Genomic DNA, 24,420 nt, shown 5'->3' with positions numbered 1-24,420 from the left:
GTTTCCTTTCCTGCCTTTCCCAGAACAGTCTTAACTTTATTTATTTTTCTTCTGAACTATTTCCTACACGTATAACTCAACCTTACCTCTCTTCTGAATCCATCTCTTTCTTCTCCTTCATCTTCAAGAAAGAAAGAAAGAAACCCTTTTCTTTCCTTTATCTCACTTCTTGTTCTGATGGCACTGTGGGGGAAGCACTTCTCTGTGGTGGGAAAATCTGCAAATGGAAAAAAAAGGATAGACCAGCAACAAAGGGAATACCAGAGTCCACGCACGTGAGGTTTTTTTCAAGTTGACGCCCTCAACGGCGGAACTCCCATGTGAGCCGTGATCCACCCTGGAGAGGGGAACTTAGCTTGAGCACATATTTTGGGTGCCTCCTTTACACCACCCAGAGAATGGAAAGTTGGAAATATACAGTGAAAGTCCATTCTGGAGTGGTGTGACAGGTGTCCAGCCCCCCTCCTTAGGGTGGCTGACACACTAGCCACACATTTCAATTTGTGCCTCGCCTCTCAAAAGAACTAATTCCTAATCTTTGAACTCTGCTAACAGTCAACAAAGGTCTCTCCTACAGAATTGTGTCTGATAACAGATCATGTGATCCTTGCCTTTCTTGGTGGAGAGAGCAACATAACCCATACTTTGGATACTTCTCCATAATTTTCCAGCATTTCATTCTATTCCATGCAGTGATGTGGGTCTTCTGGAAAATATTGAATTGAAAATTTTTCTGGAAAATGTTCCTATGCAAACTAGGCGAATCTGCACTGGAAAAATTTCAGTGTGCATTGGAAAAATTTCGGATGCCCTAGAAAGTAATTTAGCATGTTTATTTTACTTGTATCTAGTAAATAAAACTAAAAACAAACAAACCGTGTATTAATTTTTTGTCTCAATGCAACTCAAGTATTTGACCTGAAATATTTGAGGAAAGAAATGAAATCACACTTAATGTGATTTCAGTGTTACATTTGTAGATTTTTTTTATTGGGATACTTGTAAAAATGTGAAGACAACAGCATGTACTTCCTTTATGTTGTTTAAATGTAAGAAAAAAGCTAAAGTACTGAAAACTGTTGACAAGCTAATTCAACCTTCCCCAACTTGATGTCCTCCAAATGTCTTGGATGACAATCCTCCGCATTCATCAGTCATGAAAAAATTTCCACCCCATATTACTGATCCCATGGTGGTAGTTTTAAGATATGAATGTGGTTAATCCTCCCTTTGCTTTGCTTTAAAAAGTAGAAAATCATCATTTATTAGTTTATTATTGACTTTAATTCCATTTTTCCTTCAAAGCTTTAGAGTGGATGACAGCATTCTTGAAAGATTTTTTAAAAAATAAATAAAAACATATCTAAACAGAACTGTGAAATTTGCAAGAAAATTCAAAAGCTACTAAAACTTGCCTTAGCAGCAGTTGAATCCCGGCCCTTAACAGTTTGCCCGGCACAGTTTTACAGGGCTTCCAGAAGCTACTCATCCTCTGAGTAGCCAAAAAGAAGGAATTACATTATTGGGTGTATCACCATGACCTTTGTGTCCTTACGTTGGGGGCACAAGTCATTGATTTGACCTGCCAGATGTTTTGGATTTCTTGTCTGTTTGAACGTGCTCAAATATGCCATGAAGCCAAGAATATTATAAATAATAGGGGCATCATGGTTTCCTCTGGCAGCAAAGGCAGAAGTGATGGTTCCTACTGCAGAGTCCTGCAGAACTCAAGATCTGTGCACATCCACATTAAAGAATAGCCACATTTTTAAAACTAGCCTTTTATATTTTCTATGTGTAGTTCTCTTTTATGCTTTGTTTTAAATAACTTTTGTCTGGCTAGTTCAAATAATTATGTTAACATAATGTTGGTAGTCATTTATAATTATAAAATCTTAGAATTGAATATCATTATTTCAATATGATTAAATTGCAATTTTGTATTTAAAGTGTCTCTCAGTTTTACTGGGTGATGTTTTAAATACTTGACTGTTATTTGACTGATAAAATGATAAAATATATAGAATATATGAATGTAGGCCTTGCGACTCTTAGAAACTTTTAAAGAGGAGAAAGTTTTGGGCGAAGCACAAGCGGAATACATGTTTAATTGCCATGGTGCCATTGCAGTGAAATGCTATGCATTTTCTTCATGTACACTTGAAGAATGACCCACTGAACTTCAGCTTAAGCGATTCAACATTCTTAGTGCTCCATCTAATTTTATACATTTATATAAATAAGTTCTTTGAATCTAATTGCTATAGTACAAATGATGTTATAGTATCATTTCTATAGTATCCTGTGCTACAAACAATAGGTGGCACTTAACAATGACTTCTCCTTTGCAACAGGCATTAATGTTCTGGGTAGTTGATAACTTCCTTATGAAGAAAGGGAGGAGAAAAGCTAAACTTGAAGAGAAAGAACCAGGGCTGGATTCAAGAAATGGAAGCAAAGTTCGATACAGGAGAGCAGCCTCACATGAAGAATCTGAGTCAGAGGCAAGTTCTGTATTTGCTATTCACTCACTTACCGTTTGCTTACCATTATGTAGGTTTGTGTATTTTCAGTTTTTGCTTGGAAGCTTTAATGCTTTCTTAGGTCATTCTGTTCCAGCCCTACACTCCAGTTGGAGTCTTGCCCCCACCGCCATTAAGCAAGTTGACTGTCCAGAAGTCAGTCGGTGTTTGACTGCGTCTCTCTCTTACCTTCTTAGTAGAAGTGGTTCGGTGCTCCTTAATGAAGCCCCAACCTTTTAGGGCCTTCAATAGATTTTTAATGGAGTAAAATTATCAGTGCATTATACTAAGAGCTTAGTCTCCTAAAGTTAGGGCTAGCCCACATAGAAGTCCTGTCCTTGCAGTTGTGTCAAGTGCGACTAATGCTAAGAAGTACCACTGTTAATAAAAGTAGTCATTTATGCCTAAGTTATTATGTTGACACTTAATACATGTTCTATTTATAGATTTCTATCTCATCACATGTTTATCGTGACTTACAAAGGTAAAACCACGTATTGATCATGGGCCATAACACAAGACAGAGTCACGAAAGCAACAAATCTTTTGTCTGAATTCTACTAATTGGGAATGGTGGTCGTGGGGTGGAATCCATCTCTGCTCCATAACGAGTAATGCAGTTCACAAGGCTACATTTAATGGGTAAAAGTGAAGGACTGTTCTAGGCAGAGCTTAAATGGGTGATATGTGATGCTGACTATTCTCTTTGTAAGAGGTTTTAAGTATTGTGCAGAGATGCAAGAAATTGGGAACAAAACCCATTATTTTGCTCTTGTAGAACAGAGTTGGCTCCTATAATAGCATTTGAGTGATCTTTATTCAGTCAGCCTTATATTTGTGTCACTGGTAGCTTCTTGTTGGGTCTTAGAAAAGGTTAAGAAATAATAGTTGTTTCCCACAAAGTCATGAGTGTGGTTTCTAGTCAAAGATAGTGGTTGAAATATTTATTCAGATCATAATATGTGCTCCTTCAAGAGGTGTTAATGAAAGGTAAGGCTAAAAGTTACTTTCAGACCTATATGGTCACATATTCTACTATTTTTCTATCCATACTTCCTCATTTTTAAAAAAAGATGTGTGAGTTTAAATGTTTGGTTGAGTTCTGTCTATTCACATATCATTTTGTCTATAGATCTTAATTTCAGCAGATGACGAAATGGAGGAATCAGATGGTGAAGAGGATCTTCGGAGATTGACTAATTTAAAGTCTTTTAAGAAAAAGAAGCATCGATTTGGTCTGCCTGTATGACAGATTTGGTGGCCTGTTACATTTGCAGGTTTATGACAGAATTGTCCACGTTCAGTGGATTTTCGCTTGGCAATCGTATCCTTGTTGCCTCGAAACTGTGGCTCAAACAATGGAACCCGGACAGTTTGAAAAGCTACCTGTTCAGCTGCACTATGGAAACTCTGACCAAATATGCAAGGGTATCTTTCCCTGTGTGGAAGAATCCTCATCACCAAGGTGGTCTGGATGTGACCAGGTCAAAGAACATCATTGCTTCAGCTATGGTTGCTGAATGATATTCTGGAAGAGATATCAGGATTAACAAAATTCGAATCAGTATGTTTTATTACTAAAAACTGGCTTTTTCAGCATATTCCTAGAGCAGAATAGTTTTATGTTACAAATTGTGACTTAATATTCTTATGTAAGTTTACTACTTAAGGGTACCTATGGAATTAATGGGCTGAACAAAGTTTTTCTCCCCAAGTCTCCTCTAACCTTTTGAACTTTTATATTTAAGTTATATTTTCATACTGGAATATTTAAAGACTGTCTTTGTCAAAGAAAATTATGCTGTTACTTTTGGCATGTGGTTAAAAAGGTCATACTCGCAGCAAAATTATTTTTCATCATCTCTGTCACATAAAGGAGAGTAATGTGCTGACAAAAGGAATGGCCAAGCGGCTACTAGATCTGCGTAGCCATTCTGCTGGAGTGCTGCACAAGCCCAATTGAACCAAAAGGTGGTTGAGCGGCAGCGTTATTTAGTGGATTATACTACTGGTCACTTCTGCGACATGGGTACTATTTGCGTATACATGGCCCTGTGCACTTTAGCATAAAAGCAACAAATATTTATTACAGCGGTTTCTTCTGTATGTCAACTGAAGAATTTAAGAGACTGGAATAATGTCGGCTTCTTAAGCACTTGAAAGTTTTCTGATCCCGTATCTCAACTATTCCAAAGCTGAAGAAACATTCCTTGTTCAAAACAAGAAGACTTTTCTTGAACATATAATATAGCACACTGTCTAGCTCTTCCTGTGACCATCATTATGTGGGGAGGGCTGTAATTCAGTAGCAGAAGGACCCAGATTCAATCCCGGCATCTCCAGGTAGACCTGGAAAAACTCCTGCTTGAAACCAGGGAGAGCTACTGCCAGTGGTACTGGGATAGATGGACCAAGTATCTGACTTGGTATAAGGCAGATTCCTTATGTAACTGAATAATGTTGTAAAAGGAGTTGTTCCTCCTAAGAGCATCCCCCCCCAATTCTTAATATGATTCAGTTGACTACTGTAAGTGCACTAATCACTACTGTTCATTCCTCAACTTCCTAAACAACATCTGTCTCATTTCAGCTGGGATAGAACAAAGATATAGCATAGTATGATAAATATATTCATCCATTAATGTCCAGGTGGTTGCAGCTTCTTCTTTTTGTCTGCTATCCTGTGCTTACTGGAAATATATCTGACAATGGAATACTTGCATAGCTGATTTCATCGACCATGGTCTAGTTATTATTTGGCAGTTTTCCATGCTTATTTAAATCTTCTGGTATAACAAAACAGCAAAAGTGATTTCAGGAAAAAAATGCAAACTGGTAACTTGCAGTATCTGAATATCAGATTGTATTTCAAGCCTTAAAACAGTTCACTGGCAAGAGGTCAGAACTCTTCAAAGCTTCTTCTTCTTTTTTATGGTTTTTATATGTGTAGTTAGCCTTAAATGTGGTAAGCTACACAGGTTGCTGGTTTTGGGACTGGGGGGATCATTGGGCCTTAGGAGATAAAGTACGCTGCTCCATTACTGCTTTGTTCTTCCTTTTTTTCGTTCTTTCTTTGTCTGGGGCTATTTTACTAGCTGTATTCTGAGGCAAGCAATGTCCGCCTCACTTACCTGGCTTGCCCCTAAGAGGCATTTTACTGGGCCATGCATTCCAGAGCTCCACATTGGACAGTGTTGACTTGCACTGTAACATATTTGCAATACATTGTTACTTATTGGTGTTCAGGTTAAAAACAAAGGGAAACCAATGTTTATCTAAGCATAGACCTACATAAAGCCTCTATTTTGAGGTAGAGAAATGTCCTTGATCAATGTTGCCTCCTAACTTATTTGTTTTTATATTTTTACTGTGTATTTCTAATTCAATGAATTACTGTTCTGTCAAGCATTGTGCCCTAACACCAGTTCTGTCATACCTATGTGAAATTCCTAGTGTGCAGGATGGCGGATACAATTTGTCAATTCAAGTAGATACTTAACAACATCTATTTAGTTGTATAGTAGGACTAAGAATTGAAAACCTTTGCTTTGAGGTAGCAAAACAAATGGGGAAGAGCACTGCTATAGGCCATTTACCTCTTCATTCTAATAACACATGACTAAAACCCCAAGCTTAACTCCATTCATTTCCTCCTGTGGCCTCAATTACATAAAATGTCTGTTTAAAACAGTGTTGGGATGGGGGGGGTTCTAAAACAAAAACACCAAACCCAAAGCCTTAATTGTATTTAAACAGTCAAACTTCAAGTAGACCTCAGATTTACCATTGTGATTGACTAGTGCCAGGCACTGCTGAGCAGCTTGATTCAGCGTTTTAAAGACAGAAGGAAGATATTCTATTTGGCTTCCCCAATTGTTCTATATTGCAAGGGAATGTGAATTGTGCTTCGCATACCTTATAACGGCATGACAAAATAAAGCACTACTGTCCAGAGGCATAATTTTGAATGCTCAGATAATAAATGTACATAGGTCCTATTTAAGAATGATAAGAATTGCTTTAGTGAATTACACCAAGGCCCATCTAGTGTAGCATTCAGCAGTCAGCCTCTAAGGTGTGAAGCAGGATATAACATTAATGGGCTCCTGTTAACTCCTCAGTATCTGGAATTTAAAAGTATACTATTCTATACAAGAAGTTTGATGTAGCTATCAGCCATTGATAGATGGATTATTGATAGTTTTCCCTAAATCTTGTTTAAACTTCCCTAAATCTTGTTTAAAGCGGCCATCACCATATCTTGTGGTACCGAATTCCATTGTTTTAGCGCTGTGTGAAGAAGTAATGGGTTGAATATACATGGTGCTCTGAGTCCTTCTGTACAGTAAACTAATTTGTTTTATTTCATTTTGTCTCTTTCCAAAAACTTATGCAGGGCAGGGCAGGAGGGAGGGAATTCAATTTAGCTGAAATGGAACAAATGGCTCTGCTTTGCTCGTTAGGATAACAGCACCAAAACCGGGGAAGAAATAGCTAGTGCTTTATTTTGTTTTGCAGTTAAATGGATTTGAATGTATTGCTTATTTTTCGATGGCTCACTTCGGACAACACAATAACCACTGGTGGTTTTAGTAGACAACTGTCAATTGAATGGTCAATGGTTGGTAATTGTGTCCTCTGTCTGGCAAAAAAAAAACAACCACCCTGTGGTTGACTTTTTTGTCAAAAACAACAACAACAACTGGAAAAAACACAACCGGCTGCAAAGTTGACTAGTTGCTCAACCAGTGGTTAGTGTGTTGTCTGAACTGAGCCAGTGGACTATTTTGCAGGGTTGAGTTGACTATCTTGGCTGGCTACAGAGTTCCCGGGCAAGAGTGGCCCAAACCACGCTCACTGCTCTGCTACAGGCAGCACAACTTGCAGAGGCTGCTGGGATAGCACCGGGAGGACTGAGGGAGGACGGAGAGCAGCAGGGGCTGTGGCAGTCAAATGCTGGTTTTGAGTGCCAGTCCCAACCAACCACAGCTGTGTAGGAACATGTTGTGTGGGGAGTACCCCTAGATAAGCAATGATGAATTGACTGTTCCCCCCCCACACACACCATTGACTAAAGTATTGTCCAAATGCAGCCACTTACTAGGTTTGCATGATCATGGAGGGAAAATAAGCCACTGGCTTATTTTTCCTCTGCGCACATACCAGTTCAAGCCACCTAATTAGCATAATAGCCCTTGCCAGATATGGGTTGTCATGACGTCCAAATACGGCAAGGGTGGCTGGCTGGGGTGGTTTAAAAACCGCCCTGAACTTCACAGCAACTCACACCCAATGAACGTAATTATGCTAATAGGAGTCTCATGACCGCCACCCACAGGGAGGAAAAACAAGCCACGGTGGCTTATTTTCCATCCATGATTGTGCAAACGCATCCAGTGAGTTGTGGCAATTCTAAGATGGCAAAGAAAAGTAGGCAAGGTATAAGTGTTCTCTAAAAGTTGAGCACATTTTATCTTTCAAGAACTCATCACAATGAGGTATGCTTTAGTCTGTATTTTTTTTTAAAAAATGTTGCTAATCTGACACTAATGTGGCTGATCCATTTCTTTCTGCACTTAAAACATATAGGACAGTGTGGAATTTGATAGAGACTAATAGTTTCCCCTTGCCAAATGGATGGGATACAGAGATGAAATAGGGCAGGATTTGCATTATTCGCTGTTCGTTATATCTGGGTGCCCAATGTAATTATTATGGAAATCCTGTGGTCATTATGCAGTCTTCATTTTCTAACTTTACTGTATAAATGTCTCCCTGACTATCTTTACTAAAAAATGCTATATGTTAATGTTGCTGACAAACCATGTTATAAGCTTCTCTTCAGGGAAAAGACCTCATACTCGTTGAATTGTGACTCAAACAACAACAATGCAAGGTTTTCTGGAGGCATTCCCTCACAAGCATGTGCTTGGTTTCTAACTATGCTTTGCTGGAAGGAAAGGCGGGCGGTGTGTGTGTGTTCAGCCTTAACATTTCCTATTTGAAAGCTGGGCATCTGTGCCTCTTGTGCATGCTCAATGCAGATCTGCAGCTTCCATACAAAAGTAGTAGTGATGGTGAACACACAAAAATCTAGCCACATCAGATCATAGGAGATGCAATACATCAACATTTCTGAAGTTTCCAGTTAAATGGTGGGAGATGACTGTGGTTTTACAAAGTAAAACTGCAGCACCCTTTTTTTAAAGAGATACTCTTTGGGTTGGATCCAGATTTGCTGCTTTATGAACAAAAGAGTTCCTGTAGAGGGAAACTGAGCTCTGGTTCCCCATTGGTGGAAGGGGATGAAGTGGTAATCTTCACCAATTTCCTATCCCTCTGCAGCCCCCAGAATTGCTTCCCTTTCTGTTCCAGAGAGTCCCCCAACCCTCCAGAACAGCTTTTTAGGGGGCATGAGGCTCCAGAAGGAAGGAAGAACCAGTGAAAATTGCCGTCCCACCCGTCCAGTGTGAGCGGAACTCCACTGAGCACGAGCCCGGATTTAATGTGTTTTTGGGGTTCAAAATGAAGATGAAAGTCTGCCCTGTGAGTTTAAAAATGTGAACCATGATGCCCTCTTGATCATATTTAACAGATGGTATTTCATTAAAATGGAAAGGATATGTGTTGTACCTAAATAATGGTTTACAATAAAGTTTTGGCTTAATATAACTTTGTCATTACTTGTCTTCTTGCCCTTTATATTCGCTTTATTTAACTAGTAGCAGACATTGTAAAATGGTGAATCTGTGGAAATCCAGGGAAGTACCACAGCGCTATCAAATTCTATGTGTAATTGGAAAATTGCCAAGAAAATCCAACACAGTCACATTTGACTTCAAAAGAAGTAACCTCTCTAAAATTGAGATTGGTAAAAGTGAGGTTCTGTCTTTGTCAACAGCTTTTGAAAATCCACATTTGTTTACACTCTCAAAGAATATTAAAAAGTTAGTGAGACACCATGTTGATTCTTTAGCAAGACTTGTCCTTCTATATGATGGGAATTGTAACCCAGAACGTCTGGAGGAACCAGGTTGATACAAGCACTTAAAACTGAGACATGAAACAAATTGGTAACAGTGCAATTGATACAGGATTGGTGAAAGATGTACTCACCCTCTAGCTCTTACCTGTATCAGATGGGCAGTCATTTTCAACCAACTGAAGTTTCCAAACTTATTTTTTAAAGGCAGCCCTATGCAGAGAACATTGTAGGAGTCCAACCAAGATATAAGCAGTGCATGAGTAACTGAGGCTATGTCTGCCTGCTCCAGATAGGGCTACCATTGATGAACCACTTGAAGCTGGTAAAAGGCATTCCTGGCTACCAATACGACCCGCACCTATGGTGGGAGGGAATCAATTCTAAAATGGCCCATGGGAGGGTTATTTTGCAGAAAAGAATTAGTAGGTATGGGAAGAGCTAAAAACCTTCCCACTGATTTTATCCCTGCAGATGGTCCCACCCCCACCACAGCATTAGAATTAGGAGGGAAACTGAGAGGTAGGAATTTGTGTTTTCCCTCATGACATCTACTTATTTATTGGGGTTATCATATGTTTTATTTCTGTACTGCCTTTCAACCAAGGTGGCTTACACACAAAAAAAGCAGTCAAATTTAAAACAAGTAAAACATTGAAAGCAACCTTAAAAGACTATGGTGACAATTTTAAAAGCCTAGGTAAGGTGTACAGACCAGTCACAGCTCCCAAGGGAGTGTGTTCTACGGTTTGGGACCAACGCAGGAGAAAGGCCTTTGTTGCATGCCGACAAGCAGGCCTCTGCTAGCAAGGGCATCTTCGAAAGGGCTTCTGCTGATCTTACTAACAGAGCAAGTTCATGCTGAGATACGCAGTGCCATCTGAATTTCAATTGGATTCGCACATGTCTGCATAGTATCACAGTCTGGCTGGAGCATCTGTAGCACAAAGCATTGCCCTTTAAAGCTATAAATAGATGCTCAGAGGGTTCCCTTGGAAGAAGTACTTGTTCGAGGAGGGAGGACAAGACTTCCACATAGTTCTCCTGGCCCAGCTGTCCTCTCTTGTCACTTGTGCGGTTCTTCTCACTCCAGTCATCCAGTTCAGTAAATGCTACAATCTTCAGTCACCGCTAAGAATAAACCTCTCGACAACAACGCTGTGTCAACCCAAAACACTCCAGAAACTACATTGGGAAGATGACCCAGTAGAATGACCTCACACGAGAGAGTCTATATAAGTTAGAGTAAGCAGGCTACCGCAGAGTCTGGATATTAACCAAGGAGGCTACTAGCTCAGGGTTTGTGCAAGAGCTACAACCATGTCACAGGTATGAATCTTTTTCTTCTTTATTTACTAGAATCATAACACCTAGCAGTATGTTTTATCTGCAGCTTTGGTCATTGGTTGTGAATTGAACAAATGACATTTTTTCCGAGTATCTTTTCTCCTGATTTATCTCTTGCTGCACAGCTTTGTTTGATCTCTTAGGTTCAGCAATGAATTTATCTGGGAAAAGCTCAACATGGTAATTATCCTAAACTAGAGCAAGTTTGGGGGAATAATTAATGGAGCTTAGTATCCTTTTCACTCCTGCTTTTTTTGGTCCAATATCAATTAATATGCATTTAAGGATATAGTGTTTTAATACACCTTAATCATATATTTGATAGAATGCTTTCATTTGAGTTATGTGCAGGCAGAATAGTTCAATTTCATTTACAAAACATTAGGAATGCTAATGTATTTGGCACATAAGGTACTCTCTGAGAAGCATGTAGCACAGGCACTACATGCTTCTCAGAGAGTACCTTATGTGCCAAATACAAGATAAAAATCTTAATGACCAAAGGAGTAGCTTCTGACAGAATAAATTTTGCTGTTAAGGCAAACTTCTTCCAGTATTCTATCAGACTGGATAGCCTGCAAAGCTGAATTCCAAAGTCCATATTAGTGTAATACCTTCATTAGGCCAACTCAAAGGTGCATGTTTTCAAGGTTTCTAGATCTTTTCATCAGGCAACATGTTACAAAGAGCAGGACGGCCTGATCTTCTGTGTAGGTATTATCTTAACAAAGACTTAGAATGTAACGCTAACTTCCATGTTCATAGAGAGCTTTCATCATATAGGGCATGTATAAACATGGCAATTTCCTAAAGGGAATGGTTATGATACAGCTAGGATGAAAGGAAAACTTGGAGCAGAATGCACACAGACAACACGCACTGCGTAGTTTTTCAGAAGCTGTCTGAAGAGGCTGTGTAGAGGAATTTTGGTTCTGCTTAGTTTATATTCAAAATAAATCATCGCTGAAGACAATGTTGGAGCTCTTATAAACAAGCACTCTCTTCCTGTCACAGTTTCAAATAAACTGTAGGATAGATGGTTGTGCCTGCAAGCGAAAAAGGAATGGAGTCTGGCTAAAACCTTTCCCATGACGAAACTTGTCACTTCAGTAACATTGGAAATTACATGGCTCCCTGGAAGGAATGGTATTCTATCTACCTAAATCTATCTTAAAAATATTTTTAAGTCAGTGTGAAAGATAAAAACCATAAAAAGTGGATACAAGTTAAAAATCCATAAAAAAAAACATATATGGATAAAACATTTAAATTGTGATTGTCAATTGAAGTAAATAAAAACAAAACTTAACAGTTTTAACAATGTATACTGTGTTTTGTTTAATATTTTATGTATTTTATATTTGTTGTTGTTCCCCGCCTCAATCAGGATGGAAAGGTGGGTTAGAAATATTATTATTATTATTATTATTATTATTATTATTATTATTATTATTATTATTATTACTACTACTAAAACCAATGGCCCAGACTTAAGGGAAGCCCAGTGAGAAAAGCTGGGGTTTCAGAGCTTTCCTGAAGATCTACAAACAAGGGGCCTCACAATCCCATGATAGAAGCTCATTCCAGATGTGCAGGGCCGCAACTGAGAAGGCCCTTCCTCTTGTACTCACCAACCTAACAGATTTGGTGGCAGGCAGGTGAGAAGGGTCTCTGTTGACCCCTCAGGGTGTTGGCAGGCTACTACAGGAGAAGGTGATCCTTCAAGTAGCCTGGACCCAGATCATGTTAGTGGTTAAAATCAGCACTTTAAATTGGAGTTGGAAATGCACTGGCAGCCAGTGTAGCTGACACACTTGTCACATGAGCCAACCACCTGACCCCCCTGGACAATCTTGATGCTGGCAGACCTGCTGATCTGGTGTGTTGTGTCCATTGACTGTTTTGCCAGGTAAATCTAGCATCTTGGGGGAGAAGAGCTAAGAGTGGGCTAAGTCTGCAAATTATTAAACCATGGAACATGCTTTATATCACTTGGCTGTTTATAAGCGGGTGAACCATTCCACTCTGCCATGTAGTCAGGGAGAGTTTCTGTGCTAGCAAAAATGTAGTGAGCTACTCAACAACAATAGTGTTCCAGGATATAACAGTTGGCAAATGGAGGGCTCTTTAAACTGTGTCCAACTGGCAACTTAAAATATATATATTTCTTTGTTACACTTTAATTCTCATTATTATTATTATTATTATTATTATTATTATTATTATTTATTTATTTATTTATTTATATAGCACCATCAATGTACATGGTGCTGTACAGAGTAAAACAGTAAATAGCAAGACCCTGCCGCATAGGTGTCTCTTCAATCTCCATTCCAACAATGTCTTTTATCTCTTTAAACACCATTTTCCACAATTTTTGAACAAATTCACATTCCCACCACATATGTAAATATGTTCCCTTTTTTTGACATCCTCAGCAAATTGCTGGAGAGGATGTCAAAAAAAAAGGAATGTATTTACATATGTGGTGGGAATGTGAATTTGTTCAAAAATTGTGGTAAATGGTGTTTAAAGAGATAAAAGACATTGTTGGAATGGAGATTGAAGAGACACCTACAGTGGCATTGCTATCATTATATGGAGAATTAAAGTGTAACAAAGAAACAAAAGAACTGATAACAAATTTGCTGACAGCAGCAAGGTTGATCATATCTAGGAACTGGAAGGTACAAGGAGATTATCATGTCGAAGACTGGTATAAAGAGATTTGGGATATTGCTATAAATGATAAACTGACATGTAATATAAAAGTAAGAAGAGGGACAACAAAAATGAATGATTTTGAGGGAATTTGGAATCAGTTCCTGGAATATGCATTATCTAAGGGGAGTGGAAAACCACCTCCAGAAGAAACAATGAGATTTTGGAAACAAGAATAGATCCCGGGGTGGGGGGGTGCACTTTATGTTATGGGATGATGTTAAAATATTAAATTAGAAATGTTATTATTATTATTATTATTATTATTATTATTATTATTATTATTATTTATATAGCACCATCAATGTACATGGTGCTGTACAGAGTAAAACAGTAAATAGCAAGACTCTGCCGCATAGGCTTACATTCTAATAAAATCATAATGAAACAATAAGGAGGGGAAGAGAATGCAAACAGGCACAGGGTAGGGTAAGCAGGCACAGGGTAGGGTAAAACTAACAGTATAAAGTCTGCACAACATCAAGTTTTAAAAGCTTTAGGAAAAAGAAAAGTTTTTAGTTGAGCTTTAAAAGCTGCGATTGAACTTGTAGTTCTCAAATGTTCTGGAAGAGCGTTCCAGGCGTAAGGGGCTATTATAAGGTTATTCAATTCAATGTATTATTATTTTAATTTGTAAAATTTTTTTGTTTTGTTTTATTACTGTATTGATGTATGTTTAAGTTATAAAAAAAATAAAAAAAATAATAAAAAAAAATAGGCCAGATCTACACTGCTTCTTTAAAGCGCTTTATAACAGTTTTTACAACTCTATATGCAGTGTGTCCTGGGCCCCAACAGTTGTCAAAACTGTTATAAAGCACTTTAAAGCAGTAGTGTAGATCCTGTCATAGTCTCAGCCTATCATTGTGTGGAATCAACAACTCCCCACGCAGCATTCAGACCTTTAATATGACTTCCTTGTTCTTTGACTACAAAATATCTCAGCAAAATGTCTACCGAACAAGAATCAGCCACTCATGGAAAAATGAAGGTTTTCATTTTCAGTTGTAATGTTCTTTGGCTGGCTATGTTGTTTTGCTCCCTAGGGGTCTTGAATGTTTTTGTTCCCACAATCAAATGGTAGCAAGCTATTCCCATGCATTCTCTGAATATGTAAAAATGTCCATTGCTAAGAATCTGTTGGTTTGCTATATTTAACCTAAAGTACTTCAGAATTATTGTGCGGGACACATAATGTGCATCGGATTTTATGCCTATATCAACATGAACACAACAGCCTTGTTACTTTAGCACAAAGGTAATAATACTGGACTATGGTAGCATACTGGACAAAGATTAAACATTTTGCATTGACACTGAAGAAAATCTCAAAGTGGAGGTGACAAATAACCAAGTTAAACAACAGCTGTAATGCAATATTTCCAAACACACACAGACACACACACACACGGCATCTTCCACTTATCACTGAAATGAAATTAGGAGGAATTGTACTCGGGCAATTTAGAAGTACAGACTAGGTCTCCTGATATACTAGGTGTTGAGCAGTGAGTGAAACATTGTTTCCAAGCTGCACACAACTACCTGTATTTGTATATAGTTGTATATGTTTTATTTTGCAAAGTCACCTTGAGTCCCAGTATTGGGGGAAGGTGGGATAAATAATAATAATAATAATAATAATAATAATAATAATAATAATAATAATAATAGAATGAAACTTCCCGGGGAAGCTAGACTGGCTCTCTCCTTGATGAGCTTTTGGAAGCAGGCTAAAACTTGTTTGTTCCAGCAGGCCTTTGGAGAATAATATCGTCCTCCATCAATGTTAATGACTTATAATTTTGTCGTGTATTTTAAACGTTTATGTTTTTTAATTTTTTTTGTACTTTTCTTTTCCTAGGGTTTACAATGTATGTTTTAAACTTTGTAAGGCCGCCTTGAGGCCCAGTATTGGGCAAAAGGCGGGATACAAATAAATATTATAACAACAACAACAACATGAGAGCTGTTCCTGCCCATCCTGATTGTCATTGATATAGTTCCTCTAATTTACCTTGTGCTTTACAGTAACATGTGCTACCTCCAGTATCAGAGGCAGTAAGTCTCTGATCACCAGTTGCTGAGGAACATGTGTGGGAAGATGCTGTTGCACCCGTGTCCTGCTTATGGGTTTCCCGTGGGCAGCCGGTTGGCCAGCGTGTGGACTAGATGGACCTTTGGTCTGATCCAGCATGGCTCATGTTCTCCTTCCACCAAAAATTTTAAATCTAAATTTGGGTGGTGGGGCAAGGTGGGGGGAAGGGAATATGTCTACTCAGGCTTGGTTTTAATTTTGTATGTTAAATCTTCACATTAATCTTGGGGAGCAGGTGTCCCTTCACATGCTCACACGGTGCAAACGCTTATGGTGCTACAGGCAACTGGCCCTGTTGTTTTTTAGTGTAGAAAAAATGGTGAGTAAACCGCAACATGAGAGAAGTGTATAAAATTATGTATGGTACAGAGAAAGTAGAGTGGGAGAAGTTCTAATGTTAGAACCTGGGGAACTGAATGGTGGAAATTCGAGACAGATAATAGAAAGCCTTCACAAAGCAAGTAGTTAAATCACAAGGTGGTGTGATGGCCACCAACGTGGATAGCTTTAAAAGGGGGATTGGACAAATTCAAGGAGGATAATGGCAGCAACTCATTATTACTATGTGTTACCTCCGGTATCCGAAACAGTATGCCTCTCATTACCAGTTGCTGGGGAATACAAGCAGGAGGGTGATATTGCACTTGTGGGCTTATAATGGGCACAGTGGTTGGCCAGTGGGGACAGAATTATGGACTAGATAAGACTTTGGTCAAATCCATCATGGCTCTTTTTAATGTTCAGTGCCCCCTGCAGTTCCTTCTAAGAGAGATTAAACCTTGATAATCACTCAGGTTTGGGAAGCGATTGACAAAACCTGGCTAGACATACAAAGGAATTTTCTTATAATCTCTATCCTTAGGACTTCTGCCTGTTGAACTTTAAGGGCACAGCCCCCTGGATTTGTCCGTTGCCCTTTTCTCTCTTGAATCTGCATGTATGTATTATCCACGAGGTGATCCTAAAGGCAAACATGGTACCAGGGTGGAGACAGCCTGATCACAATCCGGTCACTGGTTATCGCAGCATCCTTCATTTCAAATACAAGGGGGCAGATGGGCTTTGCTGCCTTCATTCAATATTTTAGATTTTGTTGGTAAGTCCTTTAACATAAATAGAAGGTCTTCATACCACCGTTGTGAACCTGCAGCAGTTCTTCTGCCTAATTTGTTGAATATAAGAGATGGTTACCTGACTGCAGTTAATTACCTGGGGTGCATATAGCAATCTGGAGGCAAGTGATCAAGTAATTACGTGGGATCACTTAATATTTATAGACTGGCCAGTTGTGTGTGTTGTAGCCGCAATGTATCTTGTAGTACAAACTTGTCTGTCTTTTAGCCAGCTCCCGTGAAAAAGAAACGTCCTCCAGTCAAAGAGGAAGACCTCAAAGGGGCTAAAGGAAAGCTCTCTAGCAACCAGGAAATCAAATCCAAAACGTACCAAGTCATGAAGCAGTGTGGTAAGTGGGCATCGCTATTCTACTGGGAATATTAATAGTCTTGCAGTGTAACTTTGAACAGAGAGTTATAAGAATCTGTGCCCGTGAGAGTAAGCCCTTTAAACAGCAAATAATCCAGCACCCCATGCTAAGCAGATTGTATGTTGAAGTTTTGCTAACAAGGCCAGTTGCTGGTAGTGCAAATGTAAATTTGGCATTAGCTTCAGCTTTTCTGGAGCATTAGATGTTTCACCTGACTGGAGTTTGTGGCATCATCATAATAACAGGAAACAAGGCCGCCTCTTTTCTGCTGACAGTGTTCTGAGCCTTCTTGATGAAGGCAGTTCTGCCCAAAATGTATCTTGTGACACTCAGGGGCATTGTTTTGCTGTTACATCGTATTCCTTTGAAAGGTTTATTGAACTCCATGAATATTTAGACAGTGGAGGGTGGTGACTCTAATTTTGGTGAGGCTGTGAATCCATTCTGGGCTTTAGTTAGAACCAGTCAGAATTCTAAAGGAACTGTCCAAGGTGATGAGCGTAATTTGAGGATAGGATTCACCAAAATTAGAGCCACCAGTATTTAGGCCTAATAAGATCCTACAAGGGGTAGAATATAAACTGGGCACTGAGAGCTCCTTGAACGCTCATTCTGAATGGACAACGGGGACTTATACCATGGAGAAAATCCAACCTGTTTAGCTAATAGGTTTTAGTAAATAGTTGAGAGTACTCATGGTATGGGATACAGAAGCCTCTTTGTGCCAGTATTGGTCTCTAGTGTCAACAGTCAATATGGGCATCCATGTTGGAAAGCCCCACTTGCCTTGCACTCCTGAAAGCAAGCTGTCAGCTGCTGCCAGCCACTGATCCTGAAAGCAGCCACATCAGTTCCTTGCTAGAGAGAACAAGCAAAACACACCATAGATGATGATGATGATGATGATGATTATTTATTTATTTATTTATTTATTTATTTATTTATATAGCACCATCAATGTACATGGTGCTGTACAGAGGCAGAGTCTTGCTATTTACTGTTTTACTCTGTACAGCACCATGTACATTGATGGTGCTATATAAATAAATAATAATAATAATAATAGTAAATAGCAAGACCCTGCCGCATAGGCTTACAATCTAATAAAATCATAGTAAAACAATAAGGAGGGGAAGAGAATGCAAACAGGCACAGGGTAGGGTAAGCAGGCACAGGGTAGGGTAAAACTAACAGTAGAAAGTAACAGTAGAAGTCTGCACAACATCAAGTTTTAAAAGCTTTAGGAAAAAGAAAGGTTTTTAGTTGAGCTTTTTCATATATTGTCTCTCCTGGTGGCTACTGCTTATCCCTGCCCTTTCCCCTTCCTGTTCCTGACAAGAACAGTCCTTTAAAAAATCCTGTGTGAAATGTTGATAGTAAGTGAACAGCTGTCCTCTTTACCATGTCCATGTAGCCTTTAGAAATAAAGAAAAACCCTTTAAGGTTACCCCTTCACCTGCAACAATGTGCTGCTATTTTCAGAACCTCCCACTCCCTCTGTTTTTTTCAAAATGAGCCACCTGAGCAACTTGGGATGTTGGAGAAATCCATAATGGAATCAAATGAATTTGTATTTCTATGAATCTGACTCATGTACCCTGCAGCAGAGCAGCTTTTCCCGAATCACACAGATTCCATGGACTTGCAAGCCATTTTTTCTACTTTCCAGAATTCTATGCAAATTTAGTCAAAGAAAAAATTGTAATATTAAAAATACACCTGAAAAGGTGCATTTCTGCCGTAGGCTAAAGCATGACAATGCACACGTTGGGTGGTGGTGGTGGTGCATATTTGGGGCAGGATATCATGCGTTTTCACAAGCCCAAATTTGCAGAAATGTGAATTTGCGCAAACTTGGGCAATTGAAAAAACAACCTAACGCCCTTAATGAGCAGACAACCGAACAAAAGGCACCTGACAATTTGCAAAACACAGATGGAACAGATTTCACTAAACCTATGAGCAACTGAGTACACATCTCCTTTTCCCTGAACCTGCTCCCCCCTCTGCCCTGCCCCCCCCCACATCCACACTCCAAACAGGCTTTTCTTTCTCCTAAGCTTTAGCCACCACCACCAGTTTCTCGTTGCCCATTAGGTTTGTTCTGTGATCATAGTACCTTTTGAAGGACTGGAGCTAGCATTGCGGGGGCAACAAAGGGGATCACAGCCCCCCCACCACTTCCCCACTTTTCACCTACATTTTTCACCTACATTCACAATTATCACCTACATTTTAAACCCTAAGCCAGAACTTGTAGGCCTCCAAATGTTGGACTACAACTCCCATCATACCTTACCATTGGCCATGTTGGCTGGGGCTAATGGGAGTTAGAGTCTGACAACTTCTGGAAGACCACAGAGTCCCCCAACCCTGCATTAATAGGTAGCATTGATATATTTATTTTCTAAGGAAAAGACTTTGCAAGATTGAGTGTCATATTTTAGATAAATGATTTTTTAAAAAACAACAACACATTAATGCATTTAGATTAATTATGTATTTAGATTAAATTATTATTATTATTATTATTATTATTATTATTATTATTATTATTATTTCTTACCTGCCTCCCTCTCTGGATTGAGGCGGGGAACAACATTGAATACAAAAATATATAATTTATTTATTTATTTATTTATTTATTACATTTTTATACTGCCCAATAGCCGAAGCTCTCTTGGCGGTTCACAAAAATTAAAACCACAATAAAACACCCAACAGGTTAAAACACAATTACGAAATACAGTATAAAAAGCGCAACCAGGATAAAACCACACAGCAAAGTTGATATAAGATTAAAATACAGAGTTAAAACAGTAAAATTTAAATTTAAGTTAAAATTAAGTGTTAAAATACTGAGTGAATAAAAAGGTCTTCAGCTGGCGATGAAAGCAGTACAGTGTAGGCGCCAGGCGGACCTCTCTGGGGAGCTCCACAACCGGGGTGCCACAGCGGAGAAAGCCCTCCTCCTAGTAGCCACCTGCCTCACTTCCTTTGGCAGGGGCTCACGGAGAAGGGCCCCTGTAGATGATTTTAAGGTCTGGGTAGGTACATATGGGAGGAGGCGTTCCTTCAGATAACCTGGCCCCAAACCGTTTAGGGCTTTAAATGTAGGGCCTCAATAACTGAAACTCATCCAATAAAACTGAACCGGACGGCGCTCTGAACGCCTCTACTAGTGGAGCTGCATTAAGTGTGGTGTCCAATTCATGACGAATCTGAGCGACTTTATCTTCAAAGTGCCGTGCAAACTCGTCACAGCGTGCTACCGAGGGTTCCACCATCTCTCGCCCTGGCCCAGAGTGTAACAGGCCGCGAACCACCCGGAAAAGCTCCGCCGGACGACACTGAGAAGACGCAATGCTGGTGGAAAAGAACTGCCTCTTTGCCACCCTCACCGCCACAGAGTAGGCTCGATAGTGAGCTCTAACCCGTGTTCGATCAGACCCAGCACGAGTTTTCCTCCACCTGCGTTCTAGCCGTTTCCCCTCTTGCTTCATTGCCCTCAGCTCAGGTGTATACCAGGGAGCTGACCGGGCTCTGCTCAGAGGGAGAGGGCGCTTGGGCGCGATCGTGTCAACCGCCCGAGTCATCTCTGCATTCCGCAGAGTGACCTGGGCTTTGACAGGAGCACCGGCCATATCAGCAGGAAAATCCCCCAGAGCCCTCTGGAATCCATCGGAGTCCATTAGCCTCTGGGGCGGACCATTTTAATAGGCCCCCCACCCTTGCAGAGGGGAAAGGCCGCCGAGAGTCTAAACCTCAGTAGGAAGTGATCCGACCATGACAAGGGGGTAGATGTTAGTTCCCCCACTTCCAGATCACCATCCTCCTGCCCAGTAGAGAAAACCAGATCAAGCGTGTGTCCCTTTGCGTGTGTTGGTCCGATGACATGTTGAGACAGCCCCATGGTTGTCATGGCAGCCATGAAGTCCTGAGCCGCTCCGGATACAGCAGCCTCGGCATGGAAGTTGAGATCCCCCAGAACCACCATCCTGGGGGTCCTCAACACCAGGTCCAAGACAACCTCCGTCAGCTCAGGTAGGGAGACTGTTGGGCAGCAGGGTGGACGGTACACCAGCAGAATCCCTAATCTGTCTCGAGTACCCAACACACAGTACAGACACTCAAGATCAGCACTCGACTGAACAGGAAGCCTAGTGAGGGAGATTGTATTCCTATAGACCACGGCAACCCCCCCTCCCCGGCCCTCGAGTCTGTGCTGGTGCTGCACCGAGTACCCAGGAGGGCAGAGCTGGGTGAGAGCAACCCCTCCCAGTTCCCCCACCCAGGTCTCAGTGATGCATACCAGGTCAGCCCCCTCATCCACAATCAGATCATGGATGAGAGAGATTTTGTTTTGGACTGACCTGGCATTCAGCAACAGCACCACCAGACCCGAGAGCAAGCTGATAAGGCCGCCAGGAACCATCTGGTTGGGGGAAGGACTAGAAGAGGGGATAGCTGTAAGGAATCTTACAGCTTTTATAATACATAAAATCTTACAGCTTTTATAATACATAAAACTGATTTAAAACATAAAACCAATACATTATTAAAATCTTTTAAGATATCTTAAAATTCAACAGGGTAGGCCTACCGGAAGAGATCAGTCTTTATAGCTTTTTAAAATTCAGAAACTATTATTATTATTATTATTATTATTATTATTATTATTATTATTATTAATTTATTTATTTATATAGCACCATCAATGTACATGGTGCTGTACAGAGTAAACAGTAAATAGCAAGGCCCTGCCGCATAGGCTTACAATCTAATAAAGTCATAGTAAAACAATAAGGAGGGGAAGAGAATGCCAACAGGCACAGGGTAGGGTAAGCAGGCACAGGGTGAATCTCTCCTGGCAGGCCATTCCACAGTCTGGGGCTGTTTCTATACCTGCCTTTTTTCCAGGTGTAGGACTGCACAGGGGACACACAGGGGATCCCGGGAGCAGGCAGGGATGATCCCTCCATTTTCCTGGGATAATCCTTAGGTGTAGAAAAGGCCTGGGAGCAGCAGAAGAGAAGGTCCTCTGTGTAACGGTTGTCATTTAAATACACACACACACACACACACACACACACACACACACCTGCCTGAGAGCTCCATTTTTCAGCAGTTTGTGCACATTGAGCCATTGGAGACGTGATGAACAATCCCTTTTTTAGCGCACATTCTATACATTTCAATGGGATGTGCACGTGTGTCCTTTTTGCCTTTTCTGCAGCTGCCATTGTGTGTGAATCATTGTTGCTGAGGTATTAATTGACTCCTGCTCTTTTTCCAGAGCAAGCTGGCTCCGCTGCGCCGTCCGTATTCAGCCGAGACCGGACGGGAGGGGAAACAGTCTTCGATAGGCCTAAAGAAGAGCCTGCAAAGAGTGTCTTTGGCTGATGGCCAAGTTCAAGATCTGCAATGAATATTCATGGTCTACTTAACCCCCCCTTATTTTGCTTTTACATACATCAGTCTTATTACGGCACTATTAACTTAATTCTTTTAATTACTAATTAAGAGAATTTGCATTGTATGATACTATTGTTTTTTGTAACATGGGGGGTGGGATGATTAGCTATCCTGTGGATGATTCAAGTTGGGTAGTAGTTATTGAGTGCAGGCTGATCCAGTAATGACCAATTTTGTTACATGATTCTTCTCTTTAAATTTGTGTTCCAGAACAGTGTCCCAATTCCAATTGTGATTATAATTATGTGGCATAAAACCAATAAAGCATGGTGGCTTCGAGTTTGGCAAATGACTTTGTTTTCCCTGGCAGTAAAAACAGATCCCCTTATATAACAACTTTCTCAGTCAACAAGTTGGAGGAATTTGTGTTTGCCCAAGACATTCCTAGCATGAAGATTAGCCTATTTACTGGTAATGGAGGGGAGGCACCAAAAATCAGTAGTTGCAGCCTCTGCCTAGTTAAAGCCAGCTTAGATATGTATAGCTGGAGCCTCTGGTTCTTCCAGGAGTCAGCATTTCTATCCTGCGGCTCTTTCAAGGCAGTGATGCATCCAGAGCCTCTCCTGCTCTTGATTGGCCATGCTTTGATGTCCTTGGGAATAGTCATTCCAGGAGAACAGCAAGGTGGAAGCTGGTTCGAATCTTCACCAGTGCAAACCAGCAGGGTAAGGCAACCACCGCGGCACTTGCTCTCCCCTAGGTTGGTTTTGGCATTAGGGGTGGTTGGTTGGCTCGCCAAAAGGAAGCCTGCCCATTGGATCAGGAATGGAGGAAGCAACGCACAAATTAGCCAAGGGGTGCAGCAGTCGGCCCCCATGCAGTCGCTTTAGGACTTTAGAATGGGGCAGTGGATAGAAGAGCAAATTTGATTCTTAATAACTGGGGTTTCCAGAGGCAGCCAGTAGGCGTAGCCTCTATCCCACTTATTTCCCCAAGTGCCTGCCTGTTAGTTTCCCCTATATAAGTGAAGGATTGCCATTCATCCCTATAGGGAAAGGTACAGCTCTGCCTTTGGACACTTGCAGGAAGAACAAAACCTGCCCTCAGCCTGACACTGCGGCACCGGCAAGAAATGTGTCCCGAACACAGAGGCCCCCTACAGCTGCCTTCCCCAAACTGGGGCCTTTCAGATATTTTGGACATCAGTTCCCATCAGCCTCAGCCAGCATGGCCAATGGTCAGGAATCCAGGGAGTTATTCTACAGAATTGCTACCCCAGGTCCTAATGATGTGCAAAGCTGCTCCACTGCATACTCACCAAGTTGTGTGTGTATGCGTGAAATATATGAACGCACACCCTGAAGAAGCAAAAGTGTAGATTGCCCCCCTGAAGGTAGCTCCTGCGTTTAGAGTAGGGGCAAAAATTAAACATGTTGTGATGCTTTCCTTCCCTCACTTGTAGTTTTAGACGGGGGGGGGGGGAGGCAATGTATTGGACAGATTCTGATTCGTGAGTGGAAGGCAGCAGTGTCGCTGGTGTAGTGTTGGTGGGGACACATCCACCAGTTGTCCTACCCTTTTGAAGCCCCCTTCTCCTTTTTTCTGCCTACCTGGAGATGCTGGTGATGGAACCTGGGACCTCCAACAAAGGAAATGGATGTCCGTCACAGTTGCGTACCAGATTGCTATTTCCAACAACGGGTCTCGCCTTCCCTCACTCCCAGATTCCAATACCTTTCCCAAGAACTCCCTGCCAAATTTATGAGGGTGGATTTCAGAATTTGCCTCTCCCCACCCCACCAAGTCCTGCATATTCCCGAAACTGCTGGCAATTCTAGTCTTTTTGATTAAC

The 24,420-nt window shown here is 40.7% G+C and overlaps 2 protein-coding genes across 2 annotated transcripts in view; both read left to right on the top strand.

The window, feature by feature from the left end:
* The window catches only part of STIMATE (STIM activating enhancer), a 42,672-nt gene extending 33,478 nt beyond the window's left edge, over nt 1–9,194 (top strand). Inside the window, exons 7-8 of the mRNA XM_063121180.1 lie at nt 2,355–2,504; nt 3,655–9,194. Of these exons, the coding sequence (XP_062977250.1) occupies nt 2,355–2,504; nt 3,655–3,771 (267 nt within the window). The 3' untranslated portion in view covers nt 3,772–9,194. The remainder of the gene's footprint in view (nt 1–2,354; nt 2,505–3,654) is intronic.
* Nucleotides 9,195–10,612: 1,418 nt separating this feature from the next.
* Nucleotides 10,613–22,917, top strand: MUSTN1 (musculoskeletal, embryonic nuclear protein 1). Its single transcript, XM_063121184.1, has 3 exons — nt 10,613–10,833; nt 17,012–17,132; nt 22,450–22,917. The coding sequence occupies exons 1-3, from the start codon at nt 10,825–10,827 to the stop codon at nt 22,554–22,556; spliced, it is 237 nt and encodes a 78-aa protein (XP_062977254.1). The 5' UTR covers nt 10,613–10,824; the 3' UTR covers nt 22,557–22,917.
* Nucleotides 22,918–24,420: the final 1,503 nt, after the last annotated feature.

Source organism: Elgaria multicarinata, chromosome 3, assembly GCF_023053635.1.
Source record: "Elgaria multicarinata webbii isolate HBS135686 ecotype San Diego chromosome 3, rElgMul1.1.pri, whole genome shotgun sequence".
NCBI classification, from domain to species: Eukaryota; Metazoa; Chordata; class Lepidosauria; order Squamata; family Anguidae; genus Elgaria; species Elgaria multicarinata.
This window is presented reverse-complemented; position numbering and strand designations above follow the sequence as displayed.